Genomic DNA, 21,407 nt, shown 5'->3' with positions numbered 1-21,407 from the left:
CATGGGAAGCCAAAGCTCAGAGGACAAGAGGGATTCAGTGCTTAAGATCTCTTGGGAAAAGCAGAAAATATCACCCAGCAAGATTTCACCACATGCTGGTAAGCTTGTATAAACTTGGTGGTGAAGTAAACCAAATAATTAATGGCTATGTAACCACCACTCAATCATTTACATGGCCCAAGACCCAAAAGTACAGGCATCTGGTAGAGTATTTTACACAGTGGTCTTCATACCACTTCCAAACTTAGTATATGTTTAAATCTTTGGAATCAAAGTATATTCTTGATCATTCTACCTGGGCAAGCAAACATAATTCTATGGACTCCCAGACCTCTGCAAACAATGCTGAATTGTTTTTAAGAATTTGTTATCCTGGTTCATGTCAGTCTTTTGAAATTTAAATATTTTAAAATATTTATTCTCATGGACAATGTGATCCCCTTTGCAGGCTGAGATATTAAGATTTTAACTTTTGTCATTTTTACTAGGATGTCTCAAAAGTTTTCTTTCTCCATAAATATTAAATTTAAGAGGCAGTAAACAATGATAAAAAAAAAACAAATCTAATCTGAGAAATAGAGCTAACATTCTCTATAGCCATAACCAATCTTTGTATATAATCCAATCTGGCAGATTGCCAATCCTTTGAGTTCAAGATAAAGGACCCATAATTAGCTGCTTCAAAGCTCTCAACTGGCTCAAATCACTGTCCACATAGTAACCAGAATGGACTTGAATATTCTTGTCTGATGGTGCAAGGTCTAGGTTATACACAGATAGAGCAAAAATTCACCTCCATCCAATTTCTCAGTTTTTTTTCTAGACCAAGTTCTCAGTGCACAGGAGCATGTTTGTGGTGTAGGGACACAGGCTTTTAGTTGGCCAGGCTGGGTAATGATGTTTCAGTGCTCCATGAATGAGGTATCATGCCACATTTACTGTCCAACCTCAGGAGTAAGGTCAAACACATATCATCACACTGTGCTCAGAATGATCTTGTTCATCTTTAGGAGGGATCCTCAACACTGCCAACCACTTCCTCACCTACATAGACTGATTTGGCTACCACATTCATACTCAAGCCTTTTTTCTAGAAATAAAACACATATTTTCAAATTGCAATTTTATTATCACATATTCCAAGTATTCTAGGAAGACTAAAGAAAAATTTGTAAATCACATGTAATCATACATGTCTTCAAATGCTTCAGATTGGCACTAAACATAAACCATTCAACTTTCATATTGCAAATATTCAACTTTCATATTGCAACTCTCTGGTTATCATTCAGACTATTCACCAATATATGGTTCCCAATACATGGTAGGATTAAACTTCTGATCCTCCTGTTGAACCCAGCACAGACATATCACTGGCTTTAGTCAATAAACATGAGCAAAAGAATAATGTCCAAGAAAATTTAAGAATCAATGCCTCTACCATACTCATTTCTTCTTCTGCCTCACTGATCATCAACATTCTCAGCATGACTACTTTACCAGCCTAGATCCCTGAATAAAGATGACAGTGATACAGAACAAAAATACAAGGTGAGCAAAGAAATACATGTTATTTTAAACCACTGAGGTGTGGGGATTGTCTGTTATTGCAATATAACCTAGCTAACATACCATAACCTAACTGAAACGCCATTCCTTTTTAGGGAAGAAATGTTGGGACAGTACACATTATGGAAAATGCTACTCTGATCTAAAACAGAAGAAATTTGGTACTATATTAGATGATGGCATATGTATGATACGTGGGTATAAATATTATAGATAACCACTTATGAAAACAGACTTTTCCCACCTTGCCCCCACCCAGAAAAACTTTTTTATTTAATTTTCAAAGCAATTAAATAATGTGAATCCTTCAAAATCTCAGAGAAATCCATTTGTCAAATCATTTGCAGAGTGCCACTTCTTTTCCAAGACCAAGTACATTAATCAAATGCAGAACTTCAAAGGGGCTTCATTTTGAGAGACCCAACCGACAAATAAATTAGCTGCCAATGACTCCTTTGTAATTGAAGAGGGCCAGCCTGACCCAAGGGGAGAGGACTAAATCAAACACGGGATCCTCCAAGCAAAAACAGCACTGGGGACCCAAATCAAAAAGCCATCCTTCACCCTCTTGTTTCCAAAGGGTGTTAAATAGGAGCCAAGCGCATGTGTGTTTATTTACTAATAAGAAAATGCAAACGTCCCACCTCTAATTGATTTCTTATGTGCTACAATCATAAAAAAATGTTAGTGTCTGGAATACATATCTGAGCATTGCACTCCAATGTGGCAGCTTGTAAACCTGATCACATGTACTATAGGTACCTATGACCTATAATAAAATTTTGCTTTTGAAACTATGTAACTCTGGAAAATTGTCTTTTTATTGCAAAAAGAAATCTCTTGAGGGTTCTCATTTTAAGAAAGTAAAAGAAAAAAAAACTGTCCGTTTTTAATTTGCAGAGCTTTTCACTGGTGACTCAGTGAGGGATGATGTCATATGTTATCCTTCAGTTGCTGGTGTGGTTCTCTCTGCTCACTCAAACCGTTCCCCCTGTTTCTGTGGCAGACAGTTCTCCGGGTTTCCATCCTTTCGTCGGCTTCTTCCCAGCCAGCCACAAGCAAACAGCCTGACTAGCAGCGGGCAGAACAGGAAGTCTGACCGCTGGAGTCTGCAGTGGGACCCCTAGTGTTTTCCCACTCCATGTCCTGGCATCCTTCCCCAGAAGTACAAACACACACACACAGAGCTCCCATTGTTGCAGCCCTCCCCAGCCCACTGATCCTAATATGGAATGCAGCAGGAAACCCATGATTTCCTGATACTCGGCAAGCTGGAGGAAGCAGGGGGAAATCTCCATTTAAAAGCGCAGCTTTCCTCCATGTTAGATGTGAGGTGGAAAATGGGAAAGATTTAGCAAAATTCCTCCGTGCCTTCAGCCAGGCTGGAGAGGGCGAGAGCAGAGTGAAACCCTCAGGCTGCTGAAATTTCTGAGGTGTGGGGAAGCCTCTAGAATTCTACGGGAAAGAGCGTCTCCTAAGTGGAACTGATAGGGAAGAGGAATAGACCCTTTTAATAATTCCCCTTTTAATAATTCCCCCAAGTGTGTGCTCCCTTACTTTACTAGAATGGTAAGCAACAGGGCATCCGCGCGCCTCGGACATGCCTGCATGATCCAAGGTAGCCAAAGTAAGGCAGGGTAAACTCCAGCCTGGCGCTCACTTCCCACCGCTTCATGTGCTTTGGAAGCAGCAGCAGCAGCAGCAGCAGCTGGAGCCGCAAGAATGAACTGCAAAGAGGGAAATGACAGCAGCTGCAGTTGCAGTGGCAACGAAGAGAAAAAGATGCTGAAGTGTGTGGTGGTTGGGGACGGTGCCGTGGGGAAAACCTGCCTGCTGATGAGCTATGCCAATGATGCCTTCCCCGAGGAGTACGTGCCCACTGTGTTTGACCACTATGCAGGTAAGAAAAAGTGGGACTCGTGCATCTAGATGCACAGCGTGGGAAGCCAGACCCCAAGTTTAGAGGGACCTGGCTGAGTTCGGTGTCAGTATTAGGCACAGGCCTGGCAGGCACTGTGGAGATCACCAAAAAATACAATCAAAGACTTTGCCAGAATTGTGGGGAGAAGGATTTGTGCATCAATTTGTATTGTAACACCACCCCCAATCAAGGCAAATGAATAACCCTTGGTAAAATACTCGGAACTGCCCTCTAGACTTTGGGCCAGAGATTTTAGTCATTTGCTTGAAGATTCATCAACTTTTTATTGTGAACATTTTAGGATATAGTGTAATTGCAACACATTTTTTCCTATCCAAAAAAAAAAAAAGACCACTAAACACACAACTGATGAAAGAAATGTCTTGCTATGTTTCCTCTATTCATCTCATACTGTTTAGAAATGAAAATGCTAAGATTAATAAATAAAACACTCAACTTTTCTATAGTACTTGGTACCAAAATACTGTACTTTCATTTTCTTGGGATTTTAGATGGAGAGAAAAAGTTTTTGAAGTTTTAAAATATTAATCAGGTAATCTGTATCTCAGACTAAAAGAAACATTTTTAATTGATACATTTTAAAAAATAAAAGTACACATAAAATTTGAATCTCTTAAAGCATGTCCCGAAAGGACAAAATTGAGCATAGGATCTTTTAAAGCATGACAGTTAAGATACCGTAATCAGTGGACTTTCAGCTTTTGTTATTCTAAAGTTAATAGGTGTTACTTGTCAGTGTGATAGCATGATCTGAATTTTCTGATTTTGATTCTGACTTGTTCCCTTAATTTTCAAAACAAATATTATAAAGTTTCTCACATGCAAATTTGTGAAATACTTCAAATGTACAGTTGCATTAGTTTTTTGAACAGTGTTCGGAATGGTGACTCGTCAGAGATTTGAGATTTCATAAGAGGAAAATTTTTCTTTTCTTCGCCTTGGCTTTGGATCAGTTTCAGGAAAGAGGAAATGGCCCACAGGAAGCCAGTTTGAGTGTTTGCTTGGCTCTGTGGCCATTCAAAATCCTCCTTCTGTAGGAAGCAGCTTCTCTTCCAGAGTTAGATGGTCACCTAAGTCTTCCCTTCCTCAGGCACATATATAACTTGCAAGAATATTACCCCATAGCAGCAGTAGGTACAGGATCCATTTCCTAGCAACTTTTCTACACTTGTTGAAACTATGAGAAAATTTTAATGCTGGGTCCCTTAAGCTTTGCTGAAAATATAATAACTATGCCCAGAAAAGAGCACTTTAATAAGAGCAGAATAAAGAGAAGAGCAGATATTCTTTTATCTTGAGGGAGAAAAAAAACTAATTATAAAATTTATGGCTCTGTGCCTTCAGAAAGTTACTCAGAAACTGTTCTTGAAAACATCCTAGCAAAAGTTATTTATGCTATATCTTCTATCTACCATGAAGGGAAAAGTGGCTAGCACCTTATTTCAGAAACCTTTAGATCAAAGGTAGAACTCAAAATCTTCTAGAAGGAGAGACTTCAAATGCTTAGAAAAACTATGTATCCAAATCCTCATCTCTTGGGTGAACCAATTACAGTGGTGTCAGAAAGAAGATAAAACCATCGTTAGAAATAAAGTCGGCCTATTAAAAGACACATCAGAGATCAAACCAAGGCTGCTAGGATCCAATTATTTTCTATTTCAATTATGTACACACTTACTGGGGTTTGAGCATCAAAATATCTCAGACTTTGGCCACTATATTATTTGAGCATCCAGAAAACCACAACCACTGAACCTTTGCATTGCAGGCATTCCTAACCACGATGGCTTTGCCTTACACTTTGTACTTCCTTAAATATGAAATCCTCTCCTGCACTTTTGGTAAGGTTAAAAAGGAAATAAAGGTGTGTTCCCCATGCATCTGGGATCATAATGAACTTATCACCTCTATTAGCAGAGGACACTCTCTGTCACAAACACTTTAGCTGCTTTTGCCACCACCCTCCTCACACATGCTCTGGTTGAACATAAATCCATACAGTCACAGGACAATCTACAATCAATTGTTAAAGATATAAAGGCACTCTTCTCCATTTGGATCCAGTGTCCAGTTCCTGGGTTCTTCTGACCCACACTGAAATGACAACCTGTAATCAGGCTTCTGAGTCCTTAAAAAAGATGGCAAATGAAATCAAAGATCAGCCTCTCCCTTAAAGACTTTTCCCTAATAACTAACGGCTCATCCCAGGAACACAGAAATATAACAGTAAGGATAAAAGTACAACATACTATTCTGGATACAATATGATAATGAACTCCAAAGTCAGACGACCAGTTCTAATACTGGTTCTGGCACTTATTCTGTGGGCTTTGAGCAAGTTACTTAACCTCTCTGTATCTCAGCTGTGACAGAGTAAAAACAGGGACAATAAAGGTATTTAAATTATTTGTGAAAACAAAATGAACTATAGCATGTGAAGTAAAAAGCAATAGTTTTTTCAGCAGTTATTATTAAGAATAAGTTCTGGGGCTGGGGATGTGGCTCAAGTGGTAGTGCACTCACCTGGCATGCGTGCGGCCCGGATTCAATCCTCAGCACCACATACAAACAAAGATGTTGTGTCCGCCGAAAACTAAAAAATAAATATTAAAAAATTCTCTCTCTCTCTCTCTCTCTCTCTCTCTCTCTCTCTCAAAAAAAAAAAAAGAAGAAGAAGTTCTGTACACTTATGTACCCCCTATGAAAGTGAATTAAAATGTAACTAAAAGTAAAGGCTCTGACAAGGGAAGATGTAATATCAAGAATATCCTATAGAAGAGTAGAGTACGGTGGAGTGCATTATTGTCCTTACAAAACAATTACCATGTGTGCTGATGAGTGGTAATTGTGCATGGAGTTATAGCAGTGATAGCAGTGAAATATTAACTTGGGGGGGTGGAAATACCAGTTTTGCATAAGTGATGGAGAAAAAATCAACAAACAACTAGAAAAAAAATTTCTAAGTTCTATGAATCCTTGGTTTGAATCTCTTCTTCCTAAATTCAAGAATCCAAAAATACATCTCCTCCATGTAGCATTCTTTGACTCTCTAGGGACATTCCCTGCTCTGTCTTCAGTCCGTCTCCGGAAGTGTGTTCACATCTCTAGGGCACGTCACCATTGTATCCCGATTTATGTGTTTCCTTATTTTCCCATCCCCCACTTGCTGTGAGCCCCTTGAAGGAAGGGACCATGCCTCGCCAAATCCAGTCCTCATCGTGGTCTCTTGGAAGCCATTTGTGTGGCTTATTACTCTCCTTCTTAAAACACTTTCTGCCCTTTGTTTCTGAGATACCACATTCTACTGGTGTTTATCCCACTTACCAACAACCTCTCTCCATCTGCTCTGCCTCCACCTCCTCTCTTCCCAACCACTAAATATTAGCATACCTCAGTATTCAGTCCCTTGGTCCTCCTATCAACTGAGGCTCATGCCTGGTTGATGATATCTAGTAGATGACTTCAAAATTCATTTACATACTAATAACTCCCAAACTGACATCTGTACCCCCAGAACTGGGAACACTCAGATACCCAACTGACCATCTGAATATCTAATGGGCATCTGTCAAACAGAAGTTTTCAATGCCTCCAACTCACTCTTTCCTACTCTTTGCCTTACAAGAATATGACCATTACCTTCTATCAGTGACTGAGAACAAGTGTTATCCTCTATTTCTTTCTTCCTTTGAAACAACCTCATATCTCTCCATTCAAATCATTAATTATTATGCCCTGCTCCTACCACTGAATTCAACATTCAAAATACAGTACATCTCAAACCTGATCACCAGCCACCACCACATCCTCTCTCATCCATACTACAATAATCACCTCCCAGTTCCCTTCTTACAGTCTTGCTCCCCCTATAGTCAATTCTCCACCCAGCTGGCAGAGGGACTATCCAGAGCCTCAACTCCCTCCAGGGCTTCCCTCAGTACTCAGACCCCACCTTTTTTCAGGTGTGCAAGGCACCCCATGACTCTGTCCCTGACTTCTCTCCCACCTAATCTCTGAACACTCTCTCCACACTAACCATCTCTCTATTCCTCAAACATGCCAAACACCTTCCTTCCTTGAAGACTTTATACTTGCTCTCATGCTGCCCTGACACTCCCCTAGATCTTCCTTAGCTTCAGTTATTTAATACATGTGCCCCCACTTGACCTTCTATTTGACCTCACACTCACTTTGACCTTCTATTCTGCTGCATCTTTCTTCATGATATTTAACACTACAAAGACATTATATTTTTATTTGCTATCCCCAGCTTCTAAAAAAGTGCCATCTGACAAATAGTAGACTCTCAATAAATAGTCATTGAATAAATTAATTAGTATGTCTTAATTTTCTTGGTCCCTCCAGCATTTAGATAGTTCGTGGTCCATGTGGACTTTGATGAAAAATGAACAAATTGCTGTTCCAACAGATATCTCTTTAGAAATAAACTTATAAAAACATTTATTAAGTGATTCTATTTTTGAGCTATTTTAATCATATTTTGGATGGTCATTTTATCCCTACTATAATTGTAAAATGGTATTAAATGCCTTGACAGATCTGACACTTGACAAATCTGTCAAGAGTGAAACTCCATAATGTGTGAATGTCACTTGGTATTCCTCCATTTGCATTACTTTGGATAGCCTAAACTTTGGATAGACCACTCAAACTCTTGTAGTTCTTATATAGAGAGCACATTTCAGAGTCACCCCAAATTTGACTGAGAGCTAGGACTACAAAATAGCTAGATGCAGTGGGTCACTCACATTTGTTACACGTGTACCTAAAAAACATCTCTGGGCCCCGCTTCCTACTTGCTCCCAGGAGATGCAAGATGTCTTCACAACTTTAAGCCTTCAGTTTACCATGGGCAATCACATTTCTCCTCCCATCCTATCCTGATCAATAGCTTTGAATTTCATCGTGGAGCTTTTCCTGACAAAGTCTCTTTATCTATTAGTGTTTCATGTAACATGTGACATAAGACTTGCATTTTGAGTTTAGTGGGATTGTATATTGAATAAGTGAGGTTGAGCACAAGGCTTTTATGTTTAAGCATACAGATGTGTAAATAAGCCAAATCCAGCTGAAAGCCATTTATTGATGTAGTTAGACTTAACCTTTCTACCATCCTTTGAATTAAGATGTATTTTGTCTAAGGATCTTTCTCCAAAACCCATCCCTCTTAACAGCTCTTTTGTCAAAAACCGTCAAATTTGAAAATTCACTTTAAGCCAATATTTGCAAACCCAGACAGCCTAGGCAGGAAACTAACACAATTCATGGAAAAGAGGAAAATCCAGCTACCCTATCAGCTGAGTGAGGTATCAAAGGAAACTGCTTTCCTAGAGAACTGAAAACCAGGGCTAACTTTTCCACAAAATTGAACAGCAACCAGCCAAGGTGGATATAGTCACAACCACAGTGACCAGAGCAGGCGGGAAAACTGTGTCCAGTCCACAGGCTGGGGGGACGGGGGTGGGGGTGGGGGTGGGGGTATGGGAAATGACATAAAAGAAGTATGAGTGAATAAAAACAGAGTCCCAGGCCTACGAAAACTGTGACACAGTACTGCCCATGCGGGAAAATTGACTCGGGAGTTTCTCCTTTTCTCTTTCTGAAGATGCCAAAGAAAGAATGAGTCTTATTTTTTTGTAAGCTATAAGAAAACCTAAAGCAACTCTCACGGGACCGAGAAATAAATCACCAGTTTCTTAACCTTAATTAAAAGTATACAAGAAGTTCATGAAAGAGGAAACAGGAGAGGGCCACCAGCATCACCTACTCTGTTCCTTCTAACACCCAAGTCTATAGGTATCCCATCCCACCTCCCAATGTCTCTTCCTGGGGCAGGGTGATGTGGGTGAAAGCTGTTTCTGGTCTCTGGGAAGCGACCCTAAAGATGCACAATGGCAGGAATCATAGCTGCTCTACAGTTCCTTCCTCAGTCTACCTTGTGATGCTTAGGAGGGCAACTTTCTCCTGAGGCTTCCGAAGTGGGAAATGCACTGAGGAAGTGAAATGCCCTGCAAAGATGATACAGTGTGAGCTTCTTTTCCTGGGAGTAAGAAAAAAAGACTAACAAATGATGGGGGAAGAAAGAGAAGCACGTATCTGCGACCAAAGTAGCATCAGGAAAGAGCGACCACTTAGGGGTTGGACACTGCATTTGCTCATCCCGCCCTGCACCCCACATTTCAGCTTTAGCCAGCAGCACACCAAGGGCAGCAACCAACTCACACCTGGTAGACAGGTGCCCTCTGAGCAAGACTTGGCTCTACCCAGCCTGGCTCCCTTCGCTGTGCAGGTTAGGAACTGCTTCATAAAGCTGACCTTAGGTAAACAACTCCTGGGACAGCTTTTATGAAACCACCCATGTCTCCCTCTTCTTCCTGTGGCGCAAATAGCACATATCACTCGGAGTCAGCTCAGTACATTGAACCCCAGTGTTTTGGGATCTGAATGTTCTGTTCCACAAAGGCAACATGAAGGAAGGCAACAAACATAAGGACAGGGAAGAAAATTCAAAGAAAGAGCCTCCCTCATTAATCCCCAGCACAAAATCCACAAGGATCTATGGAAGTCCGACCCCTCGGTGTTAAGATGCAGGTTCTCATCTGCTTGAAGTTTTACTTTCCCACAAACGAATACTTTCTGGGTTAGTTAGCAGAAACCAAATATTTTCTGGGGATAAATCTCATCATGAATTCAATAGGGGCCAACTCTGAATCACAGAGTGGCCTGACATTGTCCCTGAGTCCACTCTGAAGTCCATCGACTTTTTAGATGTGCCCAATTTTCACAAAACAAAAGGATATGATTCATGTGCATTTGCTCAGCCTCTTGTTTTGGCCCATCGCACAGCTTTAATCTATGGCATTCTCTGCTCTCAAACAGTATCCCTTTCATTATTGCCACATATGCACACACAAGCAGTGTGATGGTTTGAATCATGAGATGCCACTAGAATATACGTCAACCAAATAACAAGAGCTATCCACTTACACAGTCTTTGCTATGGATTCAGGCATATTTGAAGTATTTTTTTCATACATTAACTCATTGCCGTCTCACAATGATCCTCTGAGATACCATTATTTTCTCAGTTCTACTGTTGATGAAACCAGCATATGTAAATATTAATCAATTTTCCAAATGTTAAAACTTCTAATGGAGAAAATGGGAACCAGAGAATAATAAACAATATGAACAGTGTATAGGTTATGTTTTTATAACTAATAACATTAATTTAAAAGTCAGTGTTAAAGTATACTAACCTACTATAACAGACAGACACAAACACGTAATGGATTAACTGAGTGGGAGGGTATTCCTTGCTAATATTATGCTCCTGGTCCAGTATCCAAGTCAGCAGGGCTACTTTCCTCCATATGGTCACTTAGGGACTCAGAATACTTGCCTTTGGTGACCAGACCAGCCTTTAGGATGGTATAGCTAATCTGCATCCAATGATCCTAATGAGAATGAGCACAGAAAATCTGGAATGAAAAGTTTCTTGGACCAGGCCTGGAAGTAACAGATATCATTTCCAATCCCTCTCCACGGGAGATAATTAATCAGAAAGTCACACCCCATTTTAAGGGAGGCCGAGAAAAAGACAACCTACATGCCCCCAAAAAAAGGAGAGAATGGATTTTGATGGTAATGAGCACTCTCTCCAGCCACCAAATTTCCTTATGCAAATTCACACTTCTCCCCAGAATCCCACTGCGCCACTGCTACCATGCCAAAGTCCAGCGTGAGTAGGGGTACATCGTCTTCTCGATTTGGTCAAGAGGAGGGTCCTTGTTGTCCAACAAGAGGCTATTTATCTAGGCCATCTGCCCAATCACGACTCATACAATGGTAGAATAGGAATGGAAGGACCAAAATATTCAGTGCCCACCCTCCTTTAGAAAGAAAAGACTGGAAGGCACATAGCAATAATGGAATCCTAATGGCAAACATTGGGAATCTTCATTGGGAAGGTTCTTGAATAGACCCTGATGCTGTGGTCTGGGAGAAATACCTTTCTTCCTTATCCATTTCCCTCCATGATCCACATTTGAATTGGGCCTTGGGAGCTGCACAGCTTTCTCAGCCTGATTCTTGCTTGTGTAATTTTGGGGGCTCAACTGTCATTTTATAGTCATAAGCATATTCAGTCCATTCTTGGAGTTTCTTAGGAAACACAGCTCCCTCAAAATCTGACTAAGCTAAAACTCATAAGGTCAATGATCATCTGTTTTCTCTCATATGTGGAGAAGAAAAAGGAAAAGAAAGGGGGGGCTAGTCTCATGAAAACTGAAGAGATCGGGTCAGGGGGAGGGATGAGGGGAGAGAAATGGGGAACTACTGGGTAATGATATTGGCCAAATTATATTATTATATGGTCTGCATCCCTCCATTATGTATAACTGTAATGCACCAATAAAAAAATATAGAAAAAAATGTTAAAGAAAGAAAAAAATTACTAGGTTAGCTGGGCATGGTGGTCATACCTGTAATCCCAGCTACTCAGGAGCCTGAAGTAGGATGTTCACCATTTCAGGCCAGCCTGGGAAACTTAGCAAGACCCGGTCTCAAAATAAAAATTTAAAAAGGAAAAAAATAAGCAATTTGTACAGTACAAAAAAAAAATTCTACTAAGTAAATAGATGTTCCTGAAAACAATTTCTCATAGCATTTTTTAAATTCAATTCCTCTTACTAAAACTGCTAAAGAAATAAGAACCCTAAATAATCCCTTTATGTTGCACCATAGACTTAAATTTCAATTTAAATGTGATACAATTAAATGTAACATAAAGAATTGATGTTCTGACTACATGGCTAAATCAATAAAAATACCACAGGGGGAAAATTTTTTTTAATTTTTTAAAGGGCTAGGGATGTAGCTTAGTGATAGAGCACTTGCCTAGCCTGCACAAGGTCCTGCATTCAATCCCCAGAAAAGGAGGAGGAGGAGGAGGAGGAGGAGGAGGAGGAGGAGGAGGAGGAGGAGGAGGAGGAGGAGGAGGAGGAGGAGGAGGAAGAGAAATGCTCACCAAGCTTCTGATAAGTTACTGTGCTGACAACTGCATCCAAGACCAATGTGTGTCCTTTTTTTTTTTTGGATGTAACTCTTAAATATGTTTAGCCTGCTTCCTTTTGCTCTCAAATTAACAATAGCTACATGGTGTCTGAAACAGTAGGCTTAGAGGGTGTGCAATACCCATCTTTGACAGACAGAAGGTTCTCCTGATTTAACAGACATCTTCATGGATATTTGCTGCTCAAATTCTTTCTTAATTATATATTCTACTTGTGAGGAATTCAGAAACAATGGATTTTTTCTTTAAAATCTGTAAGGTCACTAATGTCTATCAATCTCTGCTTTAAAAAAGCAACCAATGTAGCTCTCACCTTTCTTTAATGTCTTACTAAACATATGGAGTACCAACCCACATACACTGACATTCTGGCTCATTCAATCTTTTCATAGAGTGCTCTGAACTCAGTAGGAACTAAGTTAATCATCCAGATTTCACTGACAATAGTTTTACAAAATCATCTATCCAACCTGCTCTGTTTTCTAACCATCTGCCACATAACAGCTTAAGCCAACAGCATGCTTTTTAGGTTTTTGTAATGATGGTATCACACTACCAGGAAAGCGAGAATGCTATAACAAATAGACCCTAATATATGATGGTGCAAACTGTTAGAATCCTATTTCTCGATCATATAAGAGACCTGGGCAAGTATTCAGGTTAGTGAGATGGTTCTAGTTCATGTGGTCATTCAGGGATCCACTTCTTTCCATTTTTGACTTTTGTCTCTGTCATCACCAAGTCCTTAAGGTTCTGTGTATCTAGACAGCAGAAACTGGAAGACTATGCAGTCCCACACATGAAATGCCTCCCTTTTGTTCACATCTTGCTGAAGAGAATGTAGACTGTGGGCCACACATTTCAAGGGAGGCCAGCTATATATCCAAAGAAGGGACAAACAGATTTTAATCGACACTTAGTAATCTTCACCCCAGTCACTACGTTGAAATTGCTTCTATGAAACACAATAGTCACATATAAACAAGACAAACTGCCCCAAGCACCATATTGAATTAGCTATGCATTCAATATAGATGACATACTTGTATTTCCTAGACTTACTTGGTCATGAGGGGAAAAAAATGGTTGTCAAAAATGCAGATTCTTAGGGGCTGGGGTTGTGGCTCAAGTGGTAGCGCGCTCGCCTGGCATGCGTGCGGCCGGGGTTCGATCCTCAGCACCACATACAAACAAAGATGTTGTGTCCGCCAAAAACTAAAAAATAAATATTAAAAAATATTCTCTCTCTGGCTCTCTCCTCTCTCTCTATCTTTAAAAAAAATGCAGATTCTTAGATCCATACCCAGGCTGCTAAGCTGGACCATCTAAAAGAAAGAGCTGTGACTATGAATTTCAATAAGCATCTTGAGCATTTCTTATTAGGTAGAATCTGTGAAACTGTCATTTTGTAGTTCAAAACCACTTGAATATCATAAATCTGTACAGTTCAAGCTAGTATAATTTAGGAAGTTTGGTAAACCTTTCTTTATGCTATGAAGATGCCTATGAATCAAGCCAAAAGGTGCAATTCTATAATCAACCATCAATCAGTAAAAAAACAATTTAAAAGCATAGATGCATATAAAACTCCTTGACTTGGGAGTTTCTAACAGATTGTGTGAAACAGAAGAGGCCTTTAGAGTCTGACAGAAACAGCTAGCAGATTCCTAAATGAGGAAACAGGGTGCTCTCAAAAAAGATCTGTACCCATGGCTGGGACATGGAAAGAGACCCTGGAAAGAAGTGAACTCAGAAAACAGAATCAGCAAGTATTGGGAGAGGGCTGGTGCAGAGAGGGTAGAGAAGCCTCCAAATTCTGAATAGGGCACATGGGAATCATCAAGCCTAACAGAGGGAGAGTGATCAGGCCAACTTGGGTGCTTGGAGTAAGTGTTGACCTTGAGCATGGCCTGCAAAGCTACATGAGTGTGGATTCCTGTTCCCTGAGACTGCAGCACATAAAAAAATCAGGATGACTATAAAACCTCTGGAGGGGTCACCAAGGGAAGTTAGAAAACACCTACTCTCCTGGGAAGAAGCAAAGCAGTCTTAAACAGCAGGAAAGAGTCTGGAATCCTTGGGGTGGTTTTAGTGCAGTTCTGTCTTGGAAACTATTATTGTTCTTCCATATCCATCCAGCCCTGTGATTATGAAATGAACAGTAAACATCTGTTTCCCCTCTGCAAACACTTCTGTTCTGCTTCATGCTTTGACCTAACATTTGGAGGGAAAAGAGGAAAAAACAAAACTGGAAAACCTCCTACAACACAATTTCTCTGAGTCCAAAAAGGCCTACACATATGCTCCAATGTGGTTCCCGAAAGAGAGAGTGAACAAATCCTGGAAGAGGCAGAAATTGCATAATTGGAACTCAGCCACCCTTCTCTGGACAACTGATGACAAGCCCTGCTGCTGGTGGGGACCAATCCTTCCTTTGGAGTCTCTCAAGCCATCTTCATACAAATTGGTAAATCAGGCCTCCAAACATGACCCTACTTGCCAGCAAGAGAACACAACGATGCTTTGAGGCTCAATCCAAATGCTCCATAATAAACAAAACTGGTGCCTGATCTTTTTGCAGTAATGGTCACAGTTAACAAATAAAAATATTAATTAGCTAATATTAAATAGTGGGGTAGGTCCTTCTGACCTCTGCTATCACGCTTGAGCTTTGTATTATCTCTGAGTAGTAGAGTTCACAGGGGAGGAACTGGAGCTCAGAGGAGCAACCTGTCCAACATCACATGGCTAGGAAGTGGTAGAATTGGGATTCAGATCTATCAGGTCAAGTGTTACCTCCTCAGTGAGGCCAGACCGCCGTGATGAATTTGGGTTCCTTTTCAGAACTTGTTTATGTACTCTCTAGATTTTATCTTGCTTATTTAAATTGCCCAATGCTATTCTCCCTCTAAAATATATACTTACTGAAGGCAAGGTTCTCTTTTATGTCCCCAATGCCTGGGAATGAGCCTACAATACAATAGCCATGGAGAAATGTTTATTGAATGAGCGAATGAATGACAAGCCAACAGCCCCACTGTCTTGGCCATGAGTCTTCACTGAAGTCAGTACCCTGTATGAACAGTCAGGATCATTTTATATATATAAATTATTTTATTCTCCCACATCCTAAAAAGATACATCCTGACCATCAAGAACATACCTTCAAAAAGATTGCATTGGCCTCGTTTAAAATTCATAAAAAATAATTTTGGTATCTTTAGGGGGAAAAAATCCAAAACATTTTGCTTCCAGTCAAATTTCAAACTTGTGAGTTCTGAGTGCTTTTAAATAGGCATAAAGTTGTTTTCCTAACTCTATTAAGGATTAGTTTTTATCTCTGTTTTTCTTATGCTATATCCTAGAGGCAAAAAAAAAACTTAATTCCTTAAGTATATGCTATATAACTTTTCTTTCAAATAATGAGATTAATTAGGAAGAAAATAGCAAGCAAGTGATCTCCTTAATATTCAGCATGTACAAGCCTCCAAAGAATTATGAGTGATGTTTATAAAATGCAGCTACTCATTTCTTAGAAAGTATAGCAATTTTCAGCTAGTATGCTTGCAAGAGATGCAATGAATATGTTCATCTACACTAATAATGGGGCACTTTATACCTGTCAAAGCAAGAGTTATTAGGAGAAAGGAGGCTGCGCTCTCTCTCCCCGGAATACCTTCCCTCTACTCATATTGGATTAGTATGCACTAAGAGCCCTAAATGCTTCTCTCCTCAGCTAAAATGAATTTCAGATGACATTTGAAATAGTTCAAGCTGGTAAATAAGAGCCCTAAGAATTTTCCATCTTAAACATGCTTTTAACCAAACTTTTCAAAAAAGGCAGAGAATGGATGCTAAATCTCAAGTATGAGTATTAGGCATTACTTTGTGGTAGAAGTTCTGCCCTATTCATTTCATTCATTTATCCCCTTAATAACACTCCCATGCTATATTCCTTCTTTCTGATTAACAGAATCTATCAAGGTTGCAGACCAGAGCCATTTCCTGTCCCTCAAGCTCAGCCGTGATAGAGAAAACCCCATTGTTATTCCCACAATAATGGCTCTTCTTATATTTGACGATCAAGGAAATTTTCATCTTTGTGTCATCCTCAGACCATACATCCCAATTCTTCCAACTCCCTTTGTATTTCATCTCTTCTTTTCCCTTCTCTAATGGGAAGCTTCTCATGAATTTACTTCTAGTGACTTAAAATTTGCACTTCAAACACACCATAGCTTCTGCAACTCTTTGGGAGGATTGGGCAGCCTGTCAACATGCTGAGGTGCAGTCCTAACAGGATGGTGAAGCCTAGACTAAACAATCTTTTAGATCACCTCTATCTTTTGCTTTTTTCTCTTGGCATTCAAATTAATTTAGGTCAACTTAACCAATGGTAGCAAACTGAAGTCACCAACATTTTAATAAATATCAAATTATCCCTAGGTCTATCTACATCGTAATATCATGCTAAGGTTTTCCAAAGACATGATTTGTGTGGATCTTAGAATTAATGTAGCTATGAGACCTTCATATAAGTGCAAGGGCCACACCTGAAAGGACACTCAATCTTGACTCCTTCAGTTGAGGCTTTTTTTTTGATGTTATAGGAGACCTTGTGGTCACAATGGTTACCATGGATCACTGTGTTTTACAGTACTGAATACTCCTGTCATTTGAACAGATACTCTAGTCTTACTGGATCTCGTGTATAGTAATTTGCAAACCACCCTGAGTAACTCTTCTGCTTCACTCACTTCCCACTGGTTAACACATTAAAAGCTTCTTGAGGATATTGTACTCCAGCCAAGCATCCTATTGAGCAACCTCATCATTACTACAGACTTCTAATAGTATAGTAAAGGTATTTTCTATACTGGGGTGATCTAGAACTCAGTGCATTTTTGTGGATCCAGGTAGAAATTTTGCACTCCAGACTATAAACAACCCAGAGGCACTTACAAGAGACCATGAATTATTTTGAACCCTACTATTTTATCAACTACCCTTAGGTATAGGAATACCTGCAATAAAAAAAAATATTTCAAATTGCATCTTTTTCTATATTCAGGCCCTCGAGTAATTTCCAAAACTTCAAGTGATATCCAGGTGTTCATTCTATGGTAGTGGAAAAGAGTAGCAGGGGTTTTGGGATATAGATAAATAAATGCTTTCAATGCCTCGTACATTTGGAAAAACATATTTCCTTTGCCTTCCATGTCACAAGGAGTTGGTAAAGCCACCCCAGTTTCATTTTCTGATATCACTAATACCTCAGTTTTTCCATCTTTCACCATCTCATGGGTAACTCATGAGCCTTTCTCCCACAAAATGAGAATGGGACCTCTGGCGGATGAGACACTTAGCTCCACTATGACACATGTCCAGTTACTGCCACAAATCCTGCAATGGACTCAGACCCAAAGGAACATGAAGCATTTGGAGGGAAAGAAGGATCAATTCACAGTATAATCTATTTGTTCATTAAAACAAGCTAGCATTTTTTTAAATGGGCACCAACAACCTTTAAACAAAGTATCTGATGATGGTAACTGTTTCCCCTCATGGTTCTTAAAATCAATAACCTGCTAATCAAGAAAGATTGTGCTTGTTCTTATTTGGTCTTTTTGTGCTCTTTTGCTCCTTTTCTAAAGATTCCTAAATTTTCTTTGATATGTGCATAAAGAGTTTTCCTCCTTTGTATTTCCTCTAGCTGAATTCCATGTCATCTGAGAGAGAGGTGGTGGTATAGCAACTAAGAGGTGGTGGTATAGCAACTTGAGGAGCAGCTCCTGATATGCCAAATTTCATGCTAATGCTATTTAAATTTTTTCCTTTATCAAGGAAAAAAAAGACTCAGGAAACATTTTGATGGTATATGTGAGAATCATAGAAATTCAGTTATGGAAATTATGCTCTGATGCAAGGAGAACTAGGAAGGACTGAATATTTCTTCTTTGGTGAATTAATCAGGAATTCAGAAGATATAACATGAGCCTGCCTCAGAGCAATGTCTATCAAATCTATAGAAAGAAAAAAATTAAGTAACAATTTTTCCTGTGATTGTTCAAGGTCAAGGTTCTTTTGGCCTCAGTGTATTTTTTGTTCTTTCTTACGTTTTTTTATGTGTTCTAATTAGTTACACATGACAGTAGAATTCACTTTGACACATCATACATAAATGGGGTATAATTTCTCATTCCTCTGGTTGTACACGATGTACAATCACACCAGTCATGTAGCCATATACACACATAGTCTGATTAATAATGTCTGATTAATTCTACTACCCTTCCTTCCTTCAGACCTCCTCCCCTCCCTTCACTCCCCTCTACTTAATCTAAAGCAATTATATTCTTTCCTAGCCGCCGCCCCCCTCATTGCTCGAACTTATTGTGAATTAGTATCCACATATTAAAGAAAAAAATTAGACCTTTAGTTTGGGGGGATTGGCTTATTTCACTTAGCATGATATTCTTCAGCTGCATCCATTTATTGGCAAATGCCATCATTTCATTCTTCTTTAAGGCTGAGTAATATGCCATTTGATTTGCATTTCCATAATTGCTAGATATTGAATATTTATTTCATATGACCATTTGTATTTCTTCTTTTGAGAAATTGTCTAGTTCATTTGTCCATTGAAATGTCTAGTTTTATTTCATTCATTTTGGTGGTAAGCTTTTTGTATTCTTTACATATTCTGAATATTAATCCTCTGTCAGAAGGGTAGCTAGCAAAGATTTTTCTCCTGTTTTATAAACTTTCTCTCAACACCCTTGTTTCCTTTGCCATGCAGAAGCTTTTTAATTTGATGCCATCCCTTTATTAACTTTTGGTATTACCTCTGAGCTTTAGGAGTCCTCTTGAGGAATTCATTGCCTGCACCTATATGTTAGAATGTGGACCCTACATGTTCTTCTGATTTGCAAAGCTTCTTCTCTAATTCCTGAGTCTTTAATCCATTTTGAATTAATTTTTATGCAGGATGAGAGATGTGGGTCTAATGTCATTCTTCTACATATTATATCCAGTTTTTCCAGCACTCTTTGTTTAAAAGGCTGTCTCTCCTCCAATCTATGTTTTTGGCACCTTTGTCAAGGAGCGGATGACTGTATCTGTGTGAGTTTGTCTCCGTGTCTTCTATTCTGTTCCATTGGTCTGTCTGTTTTTATGCCAATACCATACAGTTTTTGTTAATACAACTCTGCAGTATAATTTGAAATAAGCTATTATAATGTCTCCCACATTGCTTTCTTTGGTTTAGAATTGTTTTTGGCTATTTTGTGTCTTTTATTCTTCTATAGGAATTTTAGGACTTTTTTTCCCCTAGTTCTGTGAAGCATGCCATTGGCATTTTGATGGGGATTGCATTGAATCTGTATGTTACTTTTGGTAGTATGGACATTTTAATAATATTAATTCTGCCTATCCATGAACACAGGAGATCTTTATACCTTCTAGTGTCTTCCTCTATTTCTTTCTTCAGTGCTACATAATTTTCCTTGTAGAAGTCTTTCACCTTCTTGGTTAGATTCACCAAGGATATTGTCTTAAACTACAAAATGTGGAATTCATCTGAGTATAGTGGCTCACATCTATAGTTCCAGATACTTGAGAAGTAGGAGGATCATTTGAGCTCATGAGTTCAACACCTGCCGAGGTGACATAGCAAGACCCCATCCTCCCAAATAAATCAATAAATAAAAATTTTAATATAAAATGAGGGATTTAAACTAGACAGGTTTAAAGATGACATTGCCATATAATTTCCAAAATGGTAGCAGCATCTCCCTTCAGAGGATCTGAGATGATATTGGTGTGAGAGGATTCACTTTGCAATGAGAGTGGCCTGGTAGTATATTGTCTCTGAATCTCAAGAAAACAAAAGCAGAAGCACTCAATTCTTTCAAAAAGCATTTGTTATCTTTACCTTGTCAACTTTATCTGGGTAACACAGAGGAGTAAAAGGCAGGTGAAGAAACAGAGTAGTCCTTCCTGCTCTCATCTCATCTATAATTGTTGAATGACAAGTGATAAGATTGAGCCAGAGCAGAATGTGGGGTTCATGGACAATTATATAGACCTGAGATTTATTTTCCAAAGAACTCGAAGGTGCAAGTCACCTGTGGTATTCCATCTTGGAGGTACTTACTCCAGGTTTCATAAACTCTGTCGGGTATGGTTCAGAAGTGAAAAATTGAAGGTCCTTCACCTAGACTATTGGTCCTTGAAGGACCTATTAGTGTAGGAAAGAAGTCCAATCATCCCCTGTCATTAAGGCCCCACCAATCTTCCCTGTGCCAACTATGTCTCCATGGATAGCTCTTCCCTGGTGTCACAGATCATCTTTATCTCCTCTTCATTCAAGTTCTACATTTATGCATGACATTTTTAGCCATTGCCTTAAGCTGCCATCATCTTAAGTGATCCACGAAGTTGAACAGAAGGGGGAACACATTCAGTGAGTTGAGTATTTCCCAAAAAAACCATCCCACTCATTCCATCACCCACTCTACCAGTGTTTCTCTTACAGGGAGATTACTACCTGCGGAGTTTCATGGGAAAAGAATCGTGAAATATTCATAGTGATTAACTTCTATAACTACCTCATTAGATTGGTAATGGGAAGGATGATTTCAATATAAATATTCCAACATTGAATTTTAAGGCTACTTTTAAAAGAATGAAATAAGTGCAATCCAATTCATTGTTGTTCCTGAGTGTATACGGGAGAGACAGAGACAAAGACATGAAAACACAGGAGTTGTAGATCTCTTGGCAGAACAAGGAGATATATTA

At 39.3% G+C, this 21,407-nt stretch overlaps 1 protein-coding gene across 1 annotated transcript in view; it reads left to right on the top strand.

Annotated features, from left to right (window-relative positions):
- Positions 1-2,830: 2,830 nt before the first annotated feature.
- Positions 2,831-21,407, top strand: part of Rhoj (ras homolog family member J) — a 91,055-nt gene continuing 72,478 nt past the window's right edge. The window contains exon 1 of the mRNA XM_026385197.2: positions 2,831-3,469. Within this exon, the coding sequence (XP_026240982.1) occupies positions 3,292-3,469 (178 nt within the window). The 5' untranslated portion in view covers positions 2,831-3,291. The remainder of the gene's footprint in view (positions 3,470-21,407) is intronic.

The sequence above is a fragment of the Urocitellus parryii genome, chromosome 6, assembly GCF_045843805.1.
Source record: "Urocitellus parryii isolate mUroPar1 chromosome 6, mUroPar1.hap1, whole genome shotgun sequence".
Taxonomy (NCBI): domain Eukaryota; kingdom Metazoa; phylum Chordata; class Mammalia; order Rodentia; family Sciuridae; genus Urocitellus; species Urocitellus parryii.
The sequence above is the reverse complement of the archived record's forward strand: the minus strand, read 5'-3'. Positions and strand labels throughout refer to the sequence as shown.